Source organism: Colletotrichum acutatum (genome assembly GCF_030867785.1).
Source record: "Colletotrichum acutatum strain CBS 112980 chromosome Unknown BDZ83scaffold_94, whole genome shotgun sequence".
Classification (NCBI taxonomy): Eukaryota; Fungi; Ascomycota; class Sordariomycetes; order Glomerellales; family Glomerellaceae; genus Colletotrichum; species Colletotrichum acutatum.
The window spans coordinates 128568-149553 of NW_026849088.1; the positions used below are offsets into that span (position 1 = coordinate 128568).

General features: G+C 52.2%; 8 protein-coding genes and 2 non-coding genes across 10 annotated transcripts; 4 read left to right on the plus strand and 6 right to left on the minus strand.

Moving 5' to 3' along the window:
• Positions 1 to 619: 619 nt before the first annotated feature.
• On the plus strand, positions 620 to 3916 carry BDZ83DRAFT_654714 (uncharacterized protein; the record flags this gene model as incomplete). Its single annotated transcript, XM_060510742.1, has 4 exons — positions 620 to 2472; positions 2852 to 2963; positions 3066 to 3323; positions 3377 to 3916. 4 exons carry the CDS (start codon positions 620 to 622, stop codon positions 3914 to 3916), a joined length of 2763 nt encoding a protein of 920 aa, XP_060361604.1.
• Positions 3917 to 4491: 575 nt separating this feature from the next.
• Positions 4492 to 5672, minus strand: BDZ83DRAFT_631834 (carnitinyl-CoA dehydratase). Its single transcript, XM_060508925.1, has 2 exons — positions 5198 to 5672; positions 4492 to 5124 (listed from the first exon to the last, which is right to left on the minus strand). The coding sequence occupies exons 1-2, from the start codon at positions 5583 to 5585 to the stop codon at positions 4661 to 4663; spliced, it is 852 nt and encodes a 283-aa protein (XP_060361605.1). The 5' UTR covers positions 5586 to 5672; the 3' UTR covers positions 4492 to 4660.
• On the minus strand, positions 4493 to 4573 carry BDZ83DRAFT_t221. Its single transcript has one exon. It is a non-coding gene; the product is annotated as a tRNA-Gly (tRNA).
• A 441-nt stretch (positions 5673 to 6113) lies between the features above and the next one.
• BDZ83DRAFT_631836 (enoyl-CoA hydratase/isomerase) lies at positions 6114 to 7579 on the plus strand. The gene has a single exon (XM_060508926.1). It carries the CDS (start codon positions 6469 to 6471, stop codon positions 7303 to 7305), a length of 837 nt encoding a protein of 278 aa, XP_060361606.1. The 5' UTR covers positions 6114 to 6468; the 3' UTR covers positions 7306 to 7579.
• A 724-nt stretch (positions 7580 to 8303) lies between these two features.
• Positions 8304 to 10352, plus strand: BDZ83DRAFT_755156 (fungal trichothecene efflux pump; the record flags this gene model as incomplete). The annotated part of the gene is made up of 7 exons (XM_060514574.1): positions 8304 to 8480; positions 8531 to 8612; positions 8665 to 8997; positions 9050 to 9217; positions 9274 to 9515; positions 9565 to 9651; positions 9702 to 10352. 7 exons carry the CDS (start codon positions 8304 to 8306, stop codon positions 10350 to 10352), a joined length of 1740 nt encoding a protein of 579 aa, XP_060361607.1.
• A 255-nt stretch (positions 10353 to 10607) lies between these two features.
• Positions 10608 to 12302, minus strand: BDZ83DRAFT_705882 (uncharacterized protein; the record flags this gene model as incomplete). The annotated part of the gene is made up of 3 exons (XM_060511517.1): positions 11882 to 12302; positions 11552 to 11839; positions 10608 to 11429 (listed from the first exon to the last, which is right to left on the minus strand). Exons 1-3 carry the CDS (start codon positions 12197 to 12199, stop codon positions 10608 to 10610), a joined length of 1428 nt encoding a protein of 475 aa, XP_060361608.1. The 5' UTR covers positions 12200 to 12302.
• Positions 12303 to 12513: 211 nt separating this feature from the next.
• On the minus strand, positions 12514 to 14770 carry BDZ83DRAFT_743291 (amidase signature domain-containing protein; the record flags this gene model as incomplete). The annotated part of the gene is made up of 8 exons (XM_060513137.1): positions 12514 to 12571; positions 12648 to 12822; positions 12892 to 12979; positions 13056 to 13922; positions 13984 to 14014; positions 14077 to 14198; positions 14269 to 14391; positions 14471 to 14770. 7 exons carry the CDS (start codon positions 14768 to 14770, stop codon positions 12701 to 12703), a joined length of 1653 nt encoding a protein of 550 aa, XP_060361609.1. The 3' UTR covers positions 12514 to 12571; positions 12648 to 12700.
• Positions 14771 to 16367: 1597 nt separating this feature from the next.
• On the minus strand, positions 16368 to 16458 carry BDZ83DRAFT_t220. Its single transcript has one exon. It is a non-coding gene; the product is annotated as a tRNA-Tyr (tRNA).
• A 1565-nt stretch (positions 16459 to 18023) lies between these two features.
• BDZ83DRAFT_755158 (uncharacterized protein) lies at positions 18024 to 18295 on the plus strand (the record flags this gene model as incomplete). The annotated part of the gene is made up of 2 exons (XM_060514575.1): positions 18024 to 18109; positions 18181 to 18295. The coding sequence occupies 2 exons, from the start codon at positions 18024 to 18026 to the stop codon at positions 18293 to 18295; spliced, it is 201 nt and encodes a 66-aa protein (XP_060361610.1).
• A 401-nt stretch (positions 18296 to 18696) lies between these two features.
• Positions 18697 to 20649, minus strand: BDZ83DRAFT_533982 (heterokaryon incompatibility protein-domain-containing protein; the record flags this gene model as incomplete). The annotated part of the gene is made up of 2 exons (XM_060503338.1): positions 18697 to 18948; positions 19120 to 20649. Coding segments are annotated over 2 exons (1782 nt in total), but the record flags the coding sequence as incomplete, so codon positions are not given.
• Positions 20650 to 20986: the final 337 nt, after the last annotated feature.

Below are 20986 nucleotides of genomic sequence, written 5' to 3' on the forward strand. Positions count from 1 at the left end.
GCTCGAAATAGTCCGACAACGAGGAAGAGCCTCGACTTGTTTGAGCCGCTTATGCCGTTGAAGCACCGCGCTTACTTGCTTACCTCTCTGGACAACTAGAGTTACCGCACGGGATGAGTGAGCGGCTTCTGCGGACCTTATCCGGATGATTTCCCTTCTTCAGATAATGAGGCAAAATAAGAGGGCGTGGGACAGCAGGGAATAGGATGGCTGCTGAAAGGCAGATATCCCTTCAAGCGTCTCCCCAAGGCAGGATGCAGTGAGTAACCCTCCACACATAAGAGGAGGGGGAAGACCGAGACAATGATGTGCGGAGAAGAGAGCACCTCTGCATGAACCTTCTGAATCACCAAGGTCTTGGTCGCACTCGGGGAGCATCCGCAGGCGCACCTCTCACAAACATACTTTCTGCGGTGATCCTTGTGGGACGCTGTAGGTGCGAGGTCTAAACGTCGAGGCGGCAGCTCGAGCGGCGCCGTCGGCACGGTTCGGTGTTTTGAAGGGCGAGAGGGTCATACGATGGCCTCAACGTCGAAACAACGTTTCTAGTGCTCGAACAATATATCCGCGGGCTATTCGACCAAGGTTCACTCACACCGAATAACATCCATCCTACCATATGGATCCGCCTCGACGACCTATACGCATCGGCAATTGCTCCGGCGCCATCAACGACGGCATAGATCAGATATACCGCCTGGCCAAGTACGGCAATGTGGACGCCATCACAGCCGACTACCTGGCAGAGTTCAACATCGCCTGGAAGGCGATCGAGCTTCAGACACAGCCAGAGCTAGGATATGAGCCAAACTTTCTCGAGCAGCTCGCCTGGCACAACGGCGACGCAGCGCGCCTCGTCGCTGAGAAAGGCATCAAAATCGTCCACGATGGCGGAGCCCTGAACCCGCGGGGCCTCGCCGATAAGACGCACGCGTACTTTGAGAGCCTTGGCATCCGCGACGTCAAGGTCGCCTGGGTAAGCGGCGACAATGTGACCGATGCCGTCAAACGCGGCGCGTTCGGGCGAGTCATGCATCTCGACCAGCCCGGCGTCGAGTTTGATCCGCACTCGCAGGGTGAGGATCTCCTCGCGGCCAACGCCTACACGGGCATGGCTGGCATCGTGCGTGCGCTGGAGCTCGGCGCCGACATCATCATCTGCGGGAGGTGTACTGACGCGAGTCCTGTGATGGGGCTCGCGGCGTGGTGGCATGGATGGAAGGCCACAGATTGCGATGTGCTTGCTGCGAGTCTTATGGCCGGGCATTTGATCGAATGCGGGCCGTATGTGACGGGAGGAAACTACTGCGGTCAGCGCGAGGTGCCGGATCTCCATCACGCCGGGTTCCCCATCACGGAGATCGGAGCCGACGGCAGCATTGTCATCACGAAGCCGGAGGGTTCTAATGGGTTGGTGTCTGTTGACACTTGCAAGGCGCAGCTGCTCTATGAGATTCAGGGCGTCTACTATCTCAACCCGGATGTCATAGCCGATATCGAGCAGGCAACTTTCATACAGTTGGGTAAGGATCGTGTTCGACTATTAGGTGTGAGGGGTTTGCTGCCCCCGTCTACGGCCAAGCTGTCCATCTGCTTGATGGGAGGGTATCAAGCCGAGATATCGGCGTATGCGACTGGCTTAGACACAGATTTCAAGTTCGAGGTACTCAAAAGCCAGGTTCTTGGCCAGATCACTCAGTCCGACTTCACGATGTTCAGCATCGAAAGATACGGTTCATCAGTGACAGATCCACAATCACAAAAGCTATGCACAACGCAGTTTCGCATGTTTGCACAGTCTCGGACAAAAGAAGCGTTTGAGCAGTTCAAGAGGGCCATCTTCTACAATGGCTTGCAAGGCTACTGCGGTCTTCATCTAGGTATGGACTGGAGAACTATGGAACCGCGGCCGTACATCAGGTATTTCCCAGCACTGATACCACAGTCCCGGATTCCTCTCGCCGTGGGCTTCGTTGGTGGTGAGACACAACACACCATCGAGGCACGTCAAGATGGCGGCACACCCCCTCGACAGCCCAATTACGATGCCACGGTGCCGTTGTCGAAAGTACCGCTGTCCAGGACAGTAAAGAGACCGCTAGGGGACCTCGTCTTTGCGCGGAGTGGCGACAAGGGAGGTAACGCCAATGTGGGCTTCTGGGTACGCAACGCTTCAGCGTGGCCGTGGCTGCAGGCTTTCATGACACGACGGAGGCTTATCGAGCTGCTGGGAGACGACTGGCAAGCTCGCTACGTGGTGGAAAGGTGCGAGTTCCCAGGGCTCTGGGCGGTTCACTTTGTGATCAAGGGGATCTTACAGGAGGGCGTTAGCAGCAGCAGCGTGCTCGATGGGTTTGCGAAAAGCCTAGGGGAGTTTCTACGTGCCAGAGTTGTCGGCCTGCCGGTTGACTTGGTCAGGGTTGAGGATGATCGCCGGCCACGCGCGTTTGAAAGCCGTGCCCGATCATCAAGGTTATGAGGTCTCAAGTGTTGTGTATATGTGAATTAAATGCCCTCTCTCTGCGAAGTCACTAAAAGGAGATCGACAATACCTTTGATCTGGTTGTTCGCGGAGGGTTCTTTCACAGTGACATTACTTGTGACCCACGACTGGCCGAGGGGAGAGACTGCGGAGTACCTCGGTCAAGGTTCAAGCGCCTGAGAGCGCCATTTCGGCAGTGCGACAGCGTGGTCAATCGCCTTACTTAGCGGTCTGTGTCCTCTGACATTTCATCCAACTGCTGTGGTCACGTCTTGTCACCGTCAACCTCTCTTGAAGCAATCTCTATCGGACTAAGTACTCATTTCAGCCACTATAAAGAAGGTTAAACGCGATGGCATCGAACGATAGACCAGTAAAGAACGCATCTGGCCGCTACGACAATGTCGATTTCCGGAAAGCAGCCGGCTACGAACATCCCCCGATCAAGTGCGCCTACAACCGCCGTGATGTTCTACTCTTTGTAAGAATCATATCTGCGTCCCTTTATTATACACAAGCCATGTTCTTAGAGTGACTGTCATTACGTCGAATCAATGGAAGCGCCGGCTAAGCCACCTCCTAGGCCAATGCCATCGGCTGTCAGAAGGAAGAGTTGCATTTCCTCTATGAGCTGCACCCAAACTTTGCCGCCTTTCCCACGTTTCCAATCAACCTCGCCTTCAAGCAAACGGATCAAGATGTCTTTGACTTTATTGCCCGCACCGTGACCGGTCACGTCCCGGGCTGTCCGCCATTCGACGCCCAGCGTTCAGTGGATGGGGAGCGAGGCATTGAGATCCTCCGCCCCATCCCCGTATCGTCAGATGGACTTGACTTGGAGGTTCGAAGCAAAGTCATCGGAGTCTATGACAAAGGCACGCAGACATTTCGCAGGAAATCTCGAAACACAATGCTAACTCGCCTATAGGCGGCGCAATGATTCTCGAAGCAGAACAGCTGCTGGTCGACAAGAAGACCAACAAGGCTTACACCAAGATGACATCCACCGCATTCGGCATAGGACAAGGCGGCTATAACGGCCCCCGGGGCCCGACAAAGTCGGTTGTAAAAGCACCGGAGCGCGCCCCGGACGCCGTGCACATCATCAAGACCACCCCGGAGGCGGCTCTTCTATATCGCCTCTGCGGCGACTACAACCCGCTTCACGCAGATGAGGCCTTTGGACAGCGCGCCGGGTTCCAAGGGTCTATCCTCCAAGGTTTAGGCACCTGGAACATGGCTGCTCACGGTCTGCTACAGAAGCTGGGCGGCAGCGACCCAAGTCGTTTTAAAGCTTACGGGGCTAGATTCAAGAGTGTCGTTTATCCCGGAGACACCCTCGAGACGCGCATGTGGGTTGTCAAGAGCGGAGGCGGGGTGGACGATGTTGTCTTTGAGACGATTGTGAAGGATGAGGGACGAGTTGCTTTGTAAGTCTGCTCCAGGTGTCATTCTCAGCACCAAACCATCTTGTGGTGAGACGGGATGCTGACGATCACAAAGGTCCAATGGCTACGCCAAGATTTTGCAAGCGAAACCAAAGATGTAATCTTTATGCCGCGCACGCGGAAGTTTTCCAGGGATACAGCCGGCGGCATTCAGAGGAGATTTCTGCTTTTGAGGCAAAGTTTGCGTCGTGTATCAAATTCGTCCAAACTCGGACTCAGTCGCGAATATACCTAGGTCTATCTGTGCTGCTGCAATACCGGTCGTCTTATGACTTTTCGAGTCAGAAGAAGTAGAAAGAGTTGCTCTTCTTGAGTCGGCAGAGTTCAAAGTGACGGAAACAATGACACTGGCCAACAGGTCGAGGTAAGGCTTGTCCGTGCAGATTATGGGCTGTTTGTGCGAAGCATCCCATCGGCCTGCCAGGCAATGCCAGCCAGTGAGTAATTCCTTCTATTGGAGAGCACGGAGAATAGCCTCTGCAGACACATATCCAAGCAGACATTTCGGGGTAGCATCAAAAAGAAACATAAACTTTTCTATGACAGCGCGAAATGCGAAAGATGCGTCGAGGGGGAATCGAACCCCCGGCTCCCCGACGCTGCTGGATGGCAACGGAGAATTTTACCACTAAACCATCGACGCGGTTCATTGGATGAGAAAGCCGTGAGGGCTGAGGTCTCCTGTAGCCAGCTCGCGAAGCCTGCGGAACTTTTGGCGAAATCCTTCCAGCTACAGATGCGACGGAAACCATTTGGGATCTCTCTTCTCGCGATATGCCGCCAGTCCTTCAGTCGCGTTCTTGCTCCGAAGCATTGCCTCGGCCCATAACTCCTGTCCGCGCATAGTTGCTCTGCTAACGCCAGTCTCCCATACTTCACGCGCCGCCAATCGCGAGATAATGACGCTGTCGGGACTCAGCGCAGCGATCTGGCCAGCGTAGTTGAGTGTTCTCTCAAGAAGCCTCTCCTGCGGCACAACCTCCTTGACCAATCCCCAGTTGTATGCTTCTTCCACTGACATTGTCCGGCCTGTGAGTATGAGATCCATCGTCCGGTGGTTGCCAAAGAGCATCATGCAACGAGGCAATGCGCCGGCGAGGGCAGATACGCCACGGAGGACTTCGGGGAGGCGAAACGTTGCGTTTGGTGAAGCGAAGATGACATCTGCGTTGAGGATGGCTTCGAAGCCACCACCTGCATGTCACATTAGCTCTGTCTTGGTGCATGCATCCGTGGCGATCTCTTCAGGTGCCAATGTCGAGCATACCGTGAGCGTGGCCGTTGCAGGCGACAATGATTGGTTTCCTGCCTGTCCGATTGCTCATGCCCGCAAACTGGCCCGGTGGGTAGTCAAAGGCAACATCATTCGTCTTGATGATATCCAATCTCTGCTTCAAATCCATGCCGGCGCAAAAGGCTTTAGTTCCGGCTCCCGTGAACACGGCGCATCGCAGCTCCGGTTCGGCGTCATACCATTTCCACAATGCACCGAGTTCTATCGTTGCCTCCACGGGGAGACAATTCATGTGCTCCGGTCGATTAATCGTAACGAGAAGGATGTGTTTTCGAGGAAATGCTATCAAGCTGTGCTCAATATGGGGGTACGGATTCTCAATCCACGGGGGGACTGGCTTCTTTGTCCTTGGCGTCGCCATCTTCGTGATTGAGTGGCTCGCTTGGCTGTAAGTCTTACTTTGGGTTACTTGGTGCCGATGCCGTGGAACACTGCGCAACCTGTTGTGATCTGTCTCGTATCACCATACTACTGTACCTTCGAAGCTTCGATAGCTCTGGTGTCCCAAGGAGTCGAATCACCTCTCTATCATCGTTCTCGCCAAGTTGATCAACAGACCACCGCAAGATGTCGTAGACATTCCTCGTCACGTAATGATACCTGACTTCCCGGCAAGTCCGGTGCACAGTGACCTGCCACGCATGCCCAATGCCTACAGACGAGAACGAGCGCAACCCTTCACCAAACGATCCGTTGACGGATGCTCCCTAGCGAGTCTCACAGGCAAGCCGCCTCGGCAATCCAGGTGGGAACATCCCTGTGGCTCATCACTGCGGGGTGTCCCACGATTTCGCTGTCCCTCTTTCACCCACTGTAAAGACGCCAAAAATGCGTATCCCGCTGAGCACGACTGGAGAGCGAGTCAAAGCCCCTGCGAAACCTGGCGCAATGGCCGTCGAGAAAGGCCAAAGCATCGGGGATGTATGCCATGCAGACCGAAGCCTTCTCACCCTCCACCGATGGACGCGCCGCGGAAGATAGCCCGAGTGGGGGTTAGGTGAATTTTGGATCTGGGATGTTTCCTTCGAGAACCGGATGCCAGGATTGTGTTGTGTTCTACGACTTTATTTGACCACGGGAAGCTTAATACAGAACGGGAGTATGCAAATGAACTCCGATACAAGCAGTTGAAAACGCAGTAGTATCACCAAGTGAGCAACGTGATCACAGCTCATTGCAGTATCATCAAGCCTTCCTCAATCAGCTCCGAACAAACTGGACCGCAATATCAGAACACACTTGGCATGATGGGGTTCCAGACAGAAACTACGCCGCCGGCGACACCAGCTTTCCTCAGGCTCTCATACCCAGCTCCCCGGGTATTGCTTGTACGCATGGATAGGCCAAAAGACCTCAACGCCATGTCTACAGCAGCCCAGTGGGAGATGGACTCGGTCTGGAAATGGTACGACCAAGAACCAAACCTCAGCGTCGCAATCATCACGGGCACGGGAAGGGCCTTTTCAGCGGGAGCAGATCTCAAAGAATGGAACAATAGCATGGCCGACGACGCCGATCCCAGCCAGCGCATGGGCAACGCGCCTGCTTTCAAGCCCTTGAGCAGGAGGTTGGGCAAGAAACCAGTCATTGCCGCAGTCAACGGTCTCGCCATGGGCGGCGGGTGCGAGTTCGTCGTCAACTGCGACCTCGTCGTCGCGGCCGAGGACGCATACTTTGGGCTTCCCGAGGTCAAAAGAGGCATCGCAGCCATTGGCGGAGCTTTGCCGCGACTCATGCGGACTATCGGACTTCAGAGAGCAAGCGAATTCGCGCTGACGGGGCGTAACGTCTCAGCGCGGGAGATGGAGCAATGGGGTATCGTGAACAAGGTGGTTCCCAAGGAGAAGGTCGTCGAGGAGGCGGTGCACTATGCCAAGATGATTGCGGCCAACTCCCCGGATGCCATCATATGCACTCGAGCTGGTTTAAGGCAGGGCTGGGAAACGGCATCCGTAGAGCGAGCAGTTGAGTGGACGCTGGAGAAGGAGTTTGCAGAGCTGCAAAAGGGCGAGAACATCCTCGAGGGTCTCAAAGCATTCTCAGAACAACGAGAACCCCGTTGGAAAGCTAGCAAGCTGTAAGAAGGAAGGGGTCTAGTTCCAAACATGCCGTTCCAAAGGGAGAAGTAGAAGATCCCGTCTGATGAGAAACCCGGACGAACTAGATCTGTGTGGCTCTCCTCCACCAAAGCTTTTGGTCGACCACCGTCTAGACTAATCAAACCCGTCGTCCGAAACCAATTGAGATCGGCCAGCGTCCTTCTTGGTAACTAGTCGACATATAGACAAGCCTATTAAACCTTGGTTTGGATGTGCTGGCAGCTGCACGTTTTTGTCAGCGTTGCAGATAGACCAGGTGATGGGAAGTGAGGGCAGCCATCACCAACATCGTTCATCACATCAGACTGGTGGACCATCGGTCCGGCTCCAAAACGGGTTTCAACTACCAGTGCAGTGCCTTTCACCAACTTGACATCGCATCCCGATTCAACATTTTGAGTCAGCAGCGAGCTAATGATTCGAACCACCGTCGCAGCCAGATGCGGAAATCCCAAGGTCGGTGTGCTCGGGTCGTGGGGTGGTCTTCCCCGCAGGCCGGCGCAGGGAGAGGCCCCGACTGCACGACCAGACTCCGTGAAAGAGTTTCGAAGAGGTTCGAGTCTTCCGGGGGACACCTTGGTGTGCGTATGCCGTCGGACGGTGAAGCCGCGTTGCTGCGTGTGAAGAGGGAGGGGCGGGCGGGCAGAGAGACAGATGGACACATGCAGGCAGACAGACAGGCAGACAGACAGGCAGGAAGCAAGCAGGTCAGACTAAGGCTTGCATTGCATGTCTTGGGGTTCATCTCACTGCTGACCTTGACCCGTCACTTAACCCTCCTCTTTCGACACTACGCCACACATATACAGTCCTCCGTCGACGTTTATAGATGGCAGTTTGGTCGAGAAAGGTTGTATAAGACTCGAGCACGGCCTCGAGCGCGTACGATCCCGCCCGTCGAAACCCGTGTGACGACTTTCTATTCGAACACCGACATACTGCGAGCTGGTTCCCGCATATCGATATACCGATCATCCATCATGGATATCTCCAAGAACGAGTCCTATCGCGAGTTCGATGGGGCTTCGCTGGAGAAATACCGTGAGTTCGACCGCGATACCGACCGAGACGATGCTTCTTCGATCCGTTCCGAGGCGCTCGGCGATGACCTCCCTCCCGGCTATTACTACTCTCCTCAGTTCCTCGGGGCCATGGCGGTTTGTCGAGACCTTCGTCAAGACCTGAATCTTTACTGATATCATCTCAGGGATTTTGTCTTTCAGCAATGTCGGCATACATCTTCTTGATCCTGCCAACTAACGTACTGACATTCATCAACGCCGATATAGGTGAGTTTATCCGGCAATGCTATGCAAGATGTCATGTGCTCACCTGAGATAGGCCCAAGCCCGTACATCTCTTGGGTCAACATTGCCAGAACTCTCTCGCTGTCATTCACCTACACGATCCTGGGCCGCTTGTCAGACCTTTTCGGACGACGATGGTTCTTCATCGGTGGCAACGTCGTCGCCATTGTCGGAATCGTCGTGTGTGCTGTGGCGCATAATGTCGAGACACTCATCGTTGGCGCCGCCATCTATGGCCTGGGCGAGACGGTTCAGCTGAGTTTCAATGTGGCTGTTGGCGAACTGGTTCCCAACAAGTACCGCCCTGTCGTCTTGTCTCTTATCTTCTTGACCAATGCCCCTATCTCCGCGTTTGGTCCTTTTGTTGGTGAGTCGATGGCGAGAGGCCCATAAAAGAACAGTTACTCACCGAACCTCAGCCCGAAAGTTCGTTGAGAATCCCAGTCTCAGCTGGAGATGGTGTTTCTACGTCAACATCATCGCCGTGGGGCTTGCCATTGTTCTATTATACCTGTTTTACCACCCACCCACCTTTGAACTTCTCCACGACCGCAAGACCAAGCGGGAGCTGCTCAAGGAACTGGACTGTAAGCCGACTTCTTGCTTCGCCTCTTATACCCTTCACTGCTAACATTATACATAGATCTTGGCATCTTCCTGTGGACTGCTGGCCTCACTCTCCTTCTCATGGGTGTATCTTGGGGAGGCGTCATGTTCCCTTGGGACTCTGCAGCTACCATTTCGAGCTTGGTTCTTGGTGTTGTTCTGCTGGTGGCACTCTTCTGCTGGGAAGCCTTTGCGGATCTGAAGTATCCTGCTATCCCTATCAAGTTCTTTGCCAACCGTGGTTTCATGGCACTTGTCTGCTGCGCAACGGTCGCGACAGTGAATCTCCCCTCTCCGACAACTTGATGGGTTTCTAATAGATTCGCAGATGTTTTACTACTCCGCAGTTTTGCTGTGGCCGCAGCAGGTTCAGGCCTTGTATACGACTGATATCACCTACGGCGGTTGGCTTTCGGTAAGCAGATCTCAGACCAGCTACTATTCTACGCAGCTAACATTCATTAGTCTACTGTGGCAAGTGCTACAGCACTTGGCCAAGTTTGCGCAGGAGGTATCGTGAAATGGGGAGGCAACGTCCGCTACTGGATCATCTTCGCGACCTTTTGCATGGTCGGCTTCGTCGGGGCGCTCGCATCCCTGACCCCTGAGACTTTAAACACCGGAATCGCCCTCACGATCCTCGGCCCGTTCTTCGTGGGCTTCATCGAGTTGGCTTCCCTCGCTCTGGCGCCCCTATTCTGCAAACCCTCGGACATCGGTCTCGCCTCGGGTCTTCTCGCGTCCATCCGCTCGGCCGGAGGCTCCATCGCCGTCGCCGTCTACACCACAATCCTTTCGAATCGCCTAGCAACGGAGATTCCGGCAGCTATCCGCGGCCCAGCTGTTGCCGCGGGCTTACCCTCAAGCCAGCTCCCGGCCCTTGCAAAGGCAGTACAAGCCGGAAAGCTGGCCGCATTCCCTGGCCTGACGAGCGCCGTCAAGGCTGCGGTGGCAAAGGTGTTGCCGAATGCGTACTCCAAGGCGTTTGAGACGGTCTACCTGGCGAGTCTGGGCTTCGGTGCCATAGCCATTGTCGGTTGCTTGTTTTCCAAAGATGCCCAGCAGCATCTGACGAACAAGGTGGAGAGACGTATGGGCGATGGAAAGAGAACTTGATGACACTCAAGTTACTTGATGTAGGGGAAGAGTGATAGGGGAACTTATAAGTGTCTAGACCATCACACTTGTAGCCAGGTTGTAGGAACCTTCATCGCACGATTTGACCTGAAGCGCTGGTGACTTCATTGCTTCAACATCCTCCATCTTAGCTGGCCTCACTGCATGGCAACAGGACTGCGGTTGCCTAAGGTGGCAATAGCTAAGAGATTTTTGAACTCGCTCGAAACACAACGCTGTATAACTCCCTCATATCTACAGTAATGATACCTCCTGGCCTCTGCGTGACGCTGCTTGGTCAAGGTCGAACCCCATCGTACCATCCTTCCAAGCTTCATCAAGCAAGTCCCATGTAGATCTTGCTAATTGAAAGAGATATCGTTTCTTAGCAGCCGAGAGTACATTATCCACAGTTTGTTTCCAGTCAGGATGCCGCTTAAGGAGTCGAGTTTCGAGACATGCCGTTATCAGAGGGAATACGATGCCATTGCGACACAACAGATGCTGATTCTCGGGCAGCTGACATGCCACAACAAAAAGGTGAAGTCCTGATACCAGACGGTACAAGACAATTTCTGAACTCGGTGACGCGTCCTGTTGATCATCACCGACGAATTGGCCATCTTTCCGTGTAGTGTGTATGATACGTTGCTCGCGTCTGCGGATGTGAAGCATGCCGGCAAACCGCCAACAATCCCACAGCAAGCATTGAACGTACTCACCCATTTCACCTGGCCATCCCCAAAACCGACTGATAGAGACCTCGGCCGTCTCGAATGGTGTATCTGCGAAGATGTCGAGGAGGGAGTGCGGCACACCCGTGACGACTTCCAAGGCCTTCACCCTTCCCCCTTTCCAGGAGTCTTGAACTTGCCGGAAGCGTCTCCAAATACTAAGAGAGGGACACTTTCTTCCCAGTACGAGACATGGCATGTCCATGAGACCGATAAACTCCAAGGCATGCCGTACTGAGAGGTCATGCTCGGGATTGGGATTGAGATATGTCATAGGAGCATTCAGATGGAAGGTTTCGGCGAGTAGTCCAATGACGAGGGTACACGGTTGAGCTTGAAGGAACTATGTCATCCATTTGCTTAGCTGAAAGATCTATGCCATGTCTGGACATCTGCAGTCGAAGAAGGGGACTGGTTGTGATACATTGATCCCGGATTTAGTCGGCTATCATCGGGGTCACTTACTTGAAGAACACACAGCAGTGCGCCAGAGCATGCTGTGGCAGCCGGCATAACATCGTAATGGGCCACGATTTCGCGCCGAAACTCCTTCAGAGCAGTGTCAATGTACTCCATTGAGGAGACAGACATGTCCGAACTACCTTCATCGAGATAGGCTTGGATGGCGGAAGATAGCAGTACAAGAGATTTGCTCTTGGCAGACATCTCAACGAAGAATGGTTGGACCCATGAGCATACTGATGTGCTGTAGAGGCTCATGAGGCCTGTGCGGAGAACTGTAAGCGTCACTCCCTGTTAGCGAGCTCAACTTGATATATCTCATCGAGTCAGCACTGAGAACAGGCGCAGTTGTGACATACACTTATGGAAAAGCTCATCCGTAACGTGTGTCGTCTGCACCTGAGGGCTGGGGCGATTCGGGAGTGCGATCTGACTTGCGAGGGTGTTGGATTCGGCTGGAGTGCTAGCAGCATTGCTACTACCTTCGCCGGCAGAGGAGTGATTCGCAGCACCATCCACCCAGCGCAGGGGCGTTGAGTATCCAGGGCATTGGATCCCTCGTTGGGTACAGGCTTCGCAAAATGGACGGCGGCGGTCACACTTTCGTTTCCGCCGCCGACAGCTCATACAACCGCCGCGAGCGCGTTGCATCTTGTTCTCTTGAATCTACAGAGTGGCAGCTCAAGATGGGCTTCATAGCCGTTGACAAATGGATGTTTTGTCCAAAATACACACACGGAGAAGTAGAGTGGACAAAGATGCCGGCATGGGAGCTTAGCCTCTGTGGCTGCTTCGATTCAGGGGACATTGGGACTGGCCAAACGGAGCACAGACTACGGAATTACCAGCATGATTCAGGGCTAAGAACATAAAGTTAGACCGCACTGATTAGGGAGTATAGGTGGTGGCTCCTCGAGCGTAGCATTGCCGAACCCCACGCACGGTAACCGCTGCATAGCAATTTCCGGATATTTAAGCAACAAAGGCTGGCTGGCAGTGACGGCATCGGCGGATCACAAGGTCCTTTTCGGCAGCTTGCGTTAGTAATTGCTGGGGCATTACGCTATTCTGCGCAGTTGCTGTGGTATTGTCTTTCTACCTTGATAGTGGAGAGTGGGCTAGCAAACTCTATGTGTTGTCCAGGTGTTACTCTCATTGTCGAGCGTTGAGAATCTGGTCAATGACGCCCACGGCTTCCAAACACTCTTCATCGCGGAACCTCGGCGCGATAATCTGGACTGCACAAGGTGCACCATCAGTAGCTTCGGGGATGTCTTGAAAGTTTCAAAGGTTCGAAACATCAGCGCAAGTTTCTTGTTCGGAAGATCGGGGAAGGATCTTACAATCAGGCGCAAACTCCGCGATGGCCTTTTGTGGTTCAGAGTCTCGCGTCGCAGACCCGGTGCCAAAGGGAATGACGGCTGCAGGGAACTGTTCAATATTACATTAGCGACTTATGAGAATGTTTTTCGAGGAATCCTAAGCAACGGAGTAATTGAACACTCACGTCAATCAAACTCCACATGACTGTATACACGGGAAGGCCAAAGGTGTCGTGTGGGACGGCAGTGCAGGATGCCCCAGGAGCCAACACAATGTCGAGATCGTGTTCTTGCCAAGTTTGACTCCATGCCTGAGCATAAGCCGCGCGAGCCATGTTCAGTCCTGTATATTGGCCCGGGATGTCCAGCTTCGGGTCGACAGGAAAGTCTCCAGTAGAGAAGGGATGCATTCCTTTGGCGACAGAGGCAACAAAAGGCTCTCCAAAGTCAGCAACAGCTGGCGCTGAAATGCTAAAGTATTGATACGAGATTCTTGCGCCGAGGGCCGCGCTACGCTTCGCATCCGTTGCAAGATGGACAACTTTGTGTCCAGCTTTCTCGAGAGCGGACGCGGCTTCAGCCAAAGTCCTGCGTACAGGAGGGTGTAGGATATATTCGGGATCTTCGGGCAAGATCCCGATCGTCAGGGGCTTCGATCGAGGCTCGTCCAGGGTTCTCCAGGAGAGATTGATTGCGCTTCCGTCGTATCTCCATGGGTTGAGCTTAGTTACGACCTCCATGAGGAGCGACAAGTCGTCGGCGGAGTTGGCCAACGGACCGAGAGCGGGCATTACGGCGGACATCCAGTTCATGGGCCATGGAGAGAGAGACTGTCCTGCGAACGGTATACGATCCACGGTTGGCCTGAAGCCATACACGCCGCAGCAGAAAGCTGGGATGCGTACAGAACCGGCTAGATCGCTACCGATGCCCAGAGGTGATCCACGGAACGCGACAAGCGCTCCCTCGCCTCCGCTAGAGCCACCAGCTGTCAACTTTGTATTGTGTGGGTTTAGTGTTCGGCCGAAGATGTTGTTCTCGGAATCGCAGGTCTGGACACACTACTTTAGCGAATATTGTCTAGGGGGTGTTTTGTCTGTGTAGGACGCTTGCCATCATCGTTTGTGGAATATTGGTCTTGCAACTGCAAAATTTCCTATTGTCAGATCTGCTTGGTGGAGCGATTCGTTTGCTAAGTCTGCTTACTAGAGAACTGCTCCTGCATCAAGAAGCAGCTTGACAAGGGCAGCATTGCCTTGAGGACGGTCTTGTATGAGAAACGCGACATATCCGACAGACGCGAAGTGCCCATCTACGTGAAGGCTGTCCTGAATGATGTCAGTTGAACTGTTATTTGCCGCCAGACTCAGAGTCAGAGGCTATGTAGTGTTGTTCCACCTTTAAACTGATTGGCAAGCCATGGAGCGGACCAACAACTTTGCCTGTTTCTCGCATCTGCTTGTCGAGCCACCGGGCCCTTTCGATTCCGTCTTCGAAGAAGATCTCGGTGAGGCAGGACGTCTAGTATTCATAACAGAAAATCAGCCTGTTGCTTCTGCCAAGCGCACTGTCAGTCATAAGCAAACGTCAAAATACTCACCAACTGCTGGGCAACGGCTGCTCGCTTGCAGTAAGCAGTGACCACTCTCTCTGCACTGAGTGTTCCTTGGCGAATGTGTCCCGCAAGCTCACGGGCTGTGTAGTTCTCGGTGATGTTCATTTCGTTGCTGTCTAGAATGCCTGACTTTTTGGCTGCTCGAAGATCGATTAGGCGGCCCTCCTGTGCCGTGCCGGCGCCGCGAAGTTGTTCTAACTTGTCATTGTCCAAAAGCCAGTCTGACGGGATCTTCTTCTTCTGCTCCTCGGAATGCTTTCGAGCAATTTGTTCCCATTCCGCCATACTTGGCTATCAAAGGGAGGTTGTTGAGGGTCAAGAAGAGGGGTGTTGACGATCTGCAATAAAGTCGGACTCGAGTCTGGATGACAGGCCTCCGCGATCTGTTTACGAGGGACATGACCCAGGCGATATATACATGAAGGGTTTAAGAACTAACGTGTTAGAAGATCTTCTTCCCTCGCTGTTCCTCTTCCTTCGAATCACTCTTCTGCACATTATCTGATAGCATTGGCGGCGCACTTCATGGCCCAATTGGGATAGCATTACCGCTTACTGATTGGTCCTCCACAAATCCATTCCGACGCGTGCACCAAGATCTCAGCATCTCTCGGAATTCAGAAAATCATCGGTCTCTCGACAGCCAAATTTCACCCTTTGCCAAGGCGAGGGAAGATCCCTCACTCGCCGATTCAACATTCAATGTGGTGATGCCTCGACAAGTTCCGCGTTAGGTTCCGAACGTTGAACGCGTCCGTCGGTGTCCTCATTAGTTGGAGTGCCCACAAAGAACCAGCCAGCGATTCAGCCCAGAGACGAGCACGAGTAAAAACAATGAAGACCTGCGTCTATCAATGCGCGAGACTTTCAGCTCAGAATTGGTAGTTGAGGCGAAGTGGAATTGCGTGGGATGCTTCCTTTCTCTAAGAATAGGGCATGGCACCAACTATAACTAAGAGCTAGGTCCAAAGTCTTGCCACACTCATCGCAATTGGCTTCAGACCCTTAATTTGATATGGAGCAAAGTCTGTTGCTATCGCGCTAGACTTTGTCATATAGAGCATCATATGTCTCGGGGCAGAAGTCCCAGAAATTTCAGGAAGCAATCGAGTCCAAAAAGCTCTAAGACCAAATTATATGGAGTAATATGATCTGTAGTATCCGTGAAGTGTGTTGGTAACTCTGGTCAAGCGGGTTTACTCCGTGAACCCACCGGAGGCAGGCGGGACCGCACCATCCCGGGACTGATCGCGATTATCTAAGCAACATACACAAAGTACGAGAATAGAGGAAATAACGAATTCTTCATAAAGGTTCTGCACAACTTCACTATCGATTTATGTATGGACTTACTACCCACATTGGGTAAGTGTAGCCGCCATGCCCATGTGGATAAATGAGATTGGTCAAAACTTATCCCCTAAGTAGAGTACTATGCTGTGTGTTAACCCGGCACGTGCCTGGATGCATTGCAGCCAGAAAACTCAACATGGACCAAGCCACGGTTGTTTGTGTACTTGATGGCGCTCTTGGAATCTAAAAGCTACTCGGAGGCTGGAGCTGCTAATCCCGTGTTGCCTGACTTTAAACAGCCCTTAGGATCTTGTGCGACAAGTCCTGAATTGGAAGCAGTGGGTGATGGCTCTGAGTCCCACTACGATGCTGTATCCGTAAATGGAGTCAACGTGAACAAAAGTTTGACCGCCCACATAGTTCCACTCTCCCTACTGCGGCTGGTTCGTCGCACAAAGTTTTGTAGAATCATGACTTAAATGCAGAACCCTCAAGAAATCACTCTCGGTCTCTTTAAGAGTTTTGGTCCTGTACGAGAGCTATGATGATCAGCTGCCTCATTCAAGGAAGAAAAACAAAAAAGAACACCTCTCCTCTTCCAGAATCGAACTAGAGACCTTTCGATGGATGTGGATAAACCATTACAGTCGAACGTGATGAACCAACTACACCAAGAGGAGGCTGTGGAGTGGCGTGACTGTTGTCCATTCTTAGCCCAATGCAAGCTCGCGCGGACTAAGCTGCCGTGTTCTCGCGGTAATTAGCTGCAATAACTTGAGAAAAGTCACTCAAGACACTCACACTATCGAGCCAGGAGAGTCAGACGTGGGCCCCAACCTGGAGTAGGCCACTAAAAAAGTGCGGTGATTCATCTTCAGAGGCCTCTTGTAGACTTACCTCAAGCACCGCCTCACATGTACTCTTGCGATGTTATTTCTACAAGCCTCCTACTACGTTGCGCTTAGATCTTGATTGACGATAATTCGCTGAGTGCTGTCGAAGTTTTTATGAAGTCACAATTGTAGAGGTTCATGTGTCTTCTACAAGTAAACCAACACCTATAAATGGCTTTGATTTTCGCCATTAGAACACCTTTGGTACTGGCCTGGTGACGTTGAATGTCACTTTCATAGGATCAGCAACTATGAGACTAATACAGACTGGAAGACCTGAGTTTCCTTCATTGATTTAAATTCGCATTTGTACAATATAGGTGGCCATACATCTAGAAAGGTAGTAACGTTGGATGTCATTCCCCAAATCTAGGAGCAATACAATCATTCACTCATACCCAGATTCAAATGCTCAGACGATATTCTATAGAATCAAGTGCACGTCGATGGTTCTTTCCAATCGTCCAGTCAGCCCATACGCTACATAACGGCGATAGGTGAAGTTGTTGGCTGCACACACTTTGTCAATGTAACCCAACTTCAATGAAAGGCATCTACGATCGGGGGATAGTTGCTAAAACCTCTCAGTCTAGAGACGGAAACGCACGCTCATTCTCGTTAAAATGAATGGGGGGTTGTTCCGCATTGAAGGATCTGCTTACCGGGTAACTATACTGATTCGGGCGTTACGAAGCTGCTGCCTAGAGTTAGCCAAGGACCAGGCGTTCAACTACATTAACACTCCGCGCATTGTGGAACCCAACCTTTCTCTTATACCTGGAAGTGGCAGGTCTTCGGGGACCTTCTTAGAGATATCGGCGACCTCAGAATACTTCACGATTCGCATTCCAGCGGTGAGGCTGACGGCTTCAAGCTGCACTACTGCCGCGACATGCTGACGGGCTTGCATCAAGTCAGACTCTGGTAACGATGGCGCAATTGAGCGTCTCGTACCTATATCCTAGTAATTTTCACTTATCACAAGGCACATCACATACTTCTGTTTGGTGGCAAATTGCTGAACGAGGATCAAGGCTTCATTGGTAAACGTACGGCAACTGGTATGATGCTGCCTAGGAGGAAAAGACGGACGTCATGATGTATAGAGTAACCTTGGCCGTTCCAATCATGATATGAACTCAACCCTAGATGTTCACCTACGAAAAGACTATAAAGTGTAGCTTGTGCCCTAGTGTCGGATTTGTGATTAACCAAAACCACGCAGACTCGAAACTTCTCACCAGTTCGTAAACAGTTTCCAAATTGATATTCTCAGAAGAGTAAGTGGTTGATGCGGAAAAAAACACGTCGCTTGTTTTTGAAAACACCAAGAGTAACATGAAACAGCAAACATGCGCTTCTCCGTTGTCTCCATCGTCGCCATCGTCGCAGCACTTGCTGAAGCGCAGCAATGCACGCCCGGTCGCTACCAGTGCAGGTAAGTCTCATAGTCTCTGCAGTCCATACTCCGGATACCCAGCATGTATACGAGCTGATCACTTGAAATAGATCAAACGTGTTTCCTGCGGTCTGTGACGCCTCTGGCAACTGGGTCGTTCTACAGCGTTGCCCGAACAATTGGCGCTGCATCGAGAACAACGGCAGCGTGACCTGTTCCCCGTAGCTCACCATGTCTTGGAGCCTGGAAATTGAGCTTTTGCCGATTAGAAGCTCAATGACAAAGGCCTTGCCAAAAGGGGATGACACACGAGGAGTATTGATGTGAGACTGCGTACTAGTATGTCGAGGATGCGTGCATCAGATTGCTAGTCCGTAATCTTGCTAGCGTCCATAGTTGCGGCAAATACAAATCAGGAAACCGTACTTCATCTCCAGATCTCATTCTCTTGGTCAATGGCCCTCATTGAGATTTATCGAACAGAAGACAACAAACGACAAGTGAGGTTGACGATTACAGAGTAGTGACCTTGTGTAAGAGCCCACCGAACTTACCAACCTCCTGATGTTGAACCAAGTAGTGGTATCTTCGTCGAGCGAATGCAGTACTCATCTATGAGGGCCTCCTTTCAACGCAGGATGCCATGGGAATACTACCGATCGACGGGGGTGGTTCTGGAAGAAACAAAGCCCATTCACCCAACGCTCAATGAGTAGCTTAGGCTTAGGCTCGTCATGAAAGCCTATCGATTCCAAGTTGTCTCCCTGTACCTCAATTGATACGTGTTTGTCAATGTCGTTTGGATATTGGTTTTCTGAAGATTCCTTCATCGGCTTAGAAGAGGTGAAAATGTAGACAGACTTGCATAAGCTCCCAACCTCCACTTCGTCGTCGTCATCATCTTCTTGCATTTCACTTTCTGCTGAGTCGCTTGCACACTCATTATCGTCGCTGATAGTGACGAAACCGGCGTTGGCTTCTCCTTCTTGGAAGCAGTCATCTTCATCTCCATCCTCGTCATATTCTTCTTCTTCAAGGTCTTCCAGCACGAAGATTCCAGTATATTTGAAGTGCTGGTGGTCAAGCAGACCACCGAGCACTAGTGGCTTCTTCGCGTCCATTGCGGCTACAACCATCCTAGCCATCGTCCACATGTACTTTCCGGAAAAGAATTCATTTTTCTTGGGTCGCATGTTTACTTCAAGAAACTCTTCCAGCTTTTGCACTAGTGGGTCATGTCCAAGCTTATGGAAAGCATCTCGCAGCTCGGCAAGCCGCCTGACGATGTGTCTCCGGCGTGTCCAGTGGCTATGCTGTATTCGATTTTCTGAAACTGAGAGAGCGAATTGCTCTGTGGGTAAGGTGCGGTGGAGCTTCCAGATATGGCCAGAAGTTCTCAACCCCTCCTCAGTCAGCTGGACATTGATGAATCGGCAACCGTTGTTGTAAACAAGAGGACGTCTCAGCAAAGGGGGACAGAAGTTAGCGAAGGACTGGTCTGCGATGAAGTCGGCGACTGTTTGACCCCGACATCTCGCCAAAAGACGGCTTCCTTTATCTTTACATGCGTTCTTCATGATCTCTCCATTCAAGAAGTAGAGTGCGAGCATGGCTAGACTCATGCTGTGTGATCCTTGCCGCAAGATGGCGTCATCTAGCCTGATGGAGTATTGGCAGCAATTTGCGACTATGGCCAATCTGTCGTGGCAGAATTTGCTGCCGCGGGACTCAATGTCCTTTATGATTCTCGGCGACTGTGACCAGCGGGTCGAATATTGTCCATCGGGCATGGTCTCCCGTAATAGGAACTCGTAATTGGGAGCTGTCTTGAGAATCCGTTCGGCAATATCGGACAGGCCGGAGACGCTGCCATCCTCCTCTGCAAATATGCAGGCTTGGCACAGTTTTGTGGATTCCGTCTGGAACTCGCGAGATGAGATCGATAAGTCGCCCACGACCTTACCGAAAACATCTTTTTTCTTTCTCTTCTCCCTGAATATTTCATCATTTTTTGGGTGAGGGATGAGGAGAGTCATTTTTCCATCGCAACGATAGTTTTCTTGAAAAGTCCAGGCTCTTGTCCACCAAAGATCGGAGGTTATGGTATCGAGAAGGGACATTGCTCTACGAAGCCTGTCCAGGGCGCTCTCTGCGAAGGACCTTAAGCAGAGCTCTCCAGAAGCATTTTTTGACACAAAATTGCCCTGGAGAACGTCTGCGAGAAGGCAAAGCTCTTCGTGCGATTCAATCGGTCGTGCTAGCAGAGCAATGGGGTGATTGCTCAGCTTGTAGACCATATCCATTGCCTGCATGCCCTGAGTCTTCTCAGTGCCCGACTCCTGGCAGATGCAGTGCTTATCTATCCATATGTATTGCAGGCCAGCAGGCTGGGCTTCCGTGTATCGCCGTATGCGGTCGAGAACCCGGTTCCGGACTCCAGAAGGTTTGTGGTCCCCATTAGAGAGTTGCACTAGATGGTGGCCAGCTGCAGAATCCTCGTACGGCTCTGAACTTTCCCATGTCCAAGACACGGCTACATAGTTCGCTTCTTTGAGGGCATTCAGGCCGCGTTTGCGGAGCCATACAGGGCGATCATTTTCAGATGCTGAATCGCGGGTTTGTGGGGGGCGCTTTCGGTCTCGGGTTTTATCAAGATACAGACAATCGAGGTTTTGGATGAAATGAAGTGATTTCGATTGCTCGATAGTAGCGGTCTGGATCTCGAGGAGCTGGCGGACTAGGGACTGCCCACCAGCCGACTGTATCGAAGATAATGGTTGGTCCTGATCGTCCACATCTACTCGCGGCTCCGCCATGGCGACCGCCGTACTAGAAATGCTCTCTCTCAGAGCCAGCCCGAGAGTTGCTGACGAGTTCCAGTCCGTCGTCATTCGGCCGAATGGGATGGATGGAATA

Bases quoted from the DNA above. Each gene is read 5' to 3' on its own strand.
- BDZ83DRAFT_631834 (XM_060508925.1), bottom strand. From the start codon at position 5,585: ATGGCGACGCCAAGGACAAAGAAGCCAGTCCCCCCGTGGATTGAGAAT. The intron at 5,125-5,197 runs GTATGCTCGACA...TGTGACATGCAG, and splicing joins CTGCAACGGCCACGCTCACG to GTGGTGGCTTCGAAGCCATC.
- BDZ83DRAFT_631836 (XM_060508926.1), top strand. From the start codon at position 6,469: ATGATGGGGTTCCAGACAGAAACTACGCCGCCGGCGACACCAGCTTTC.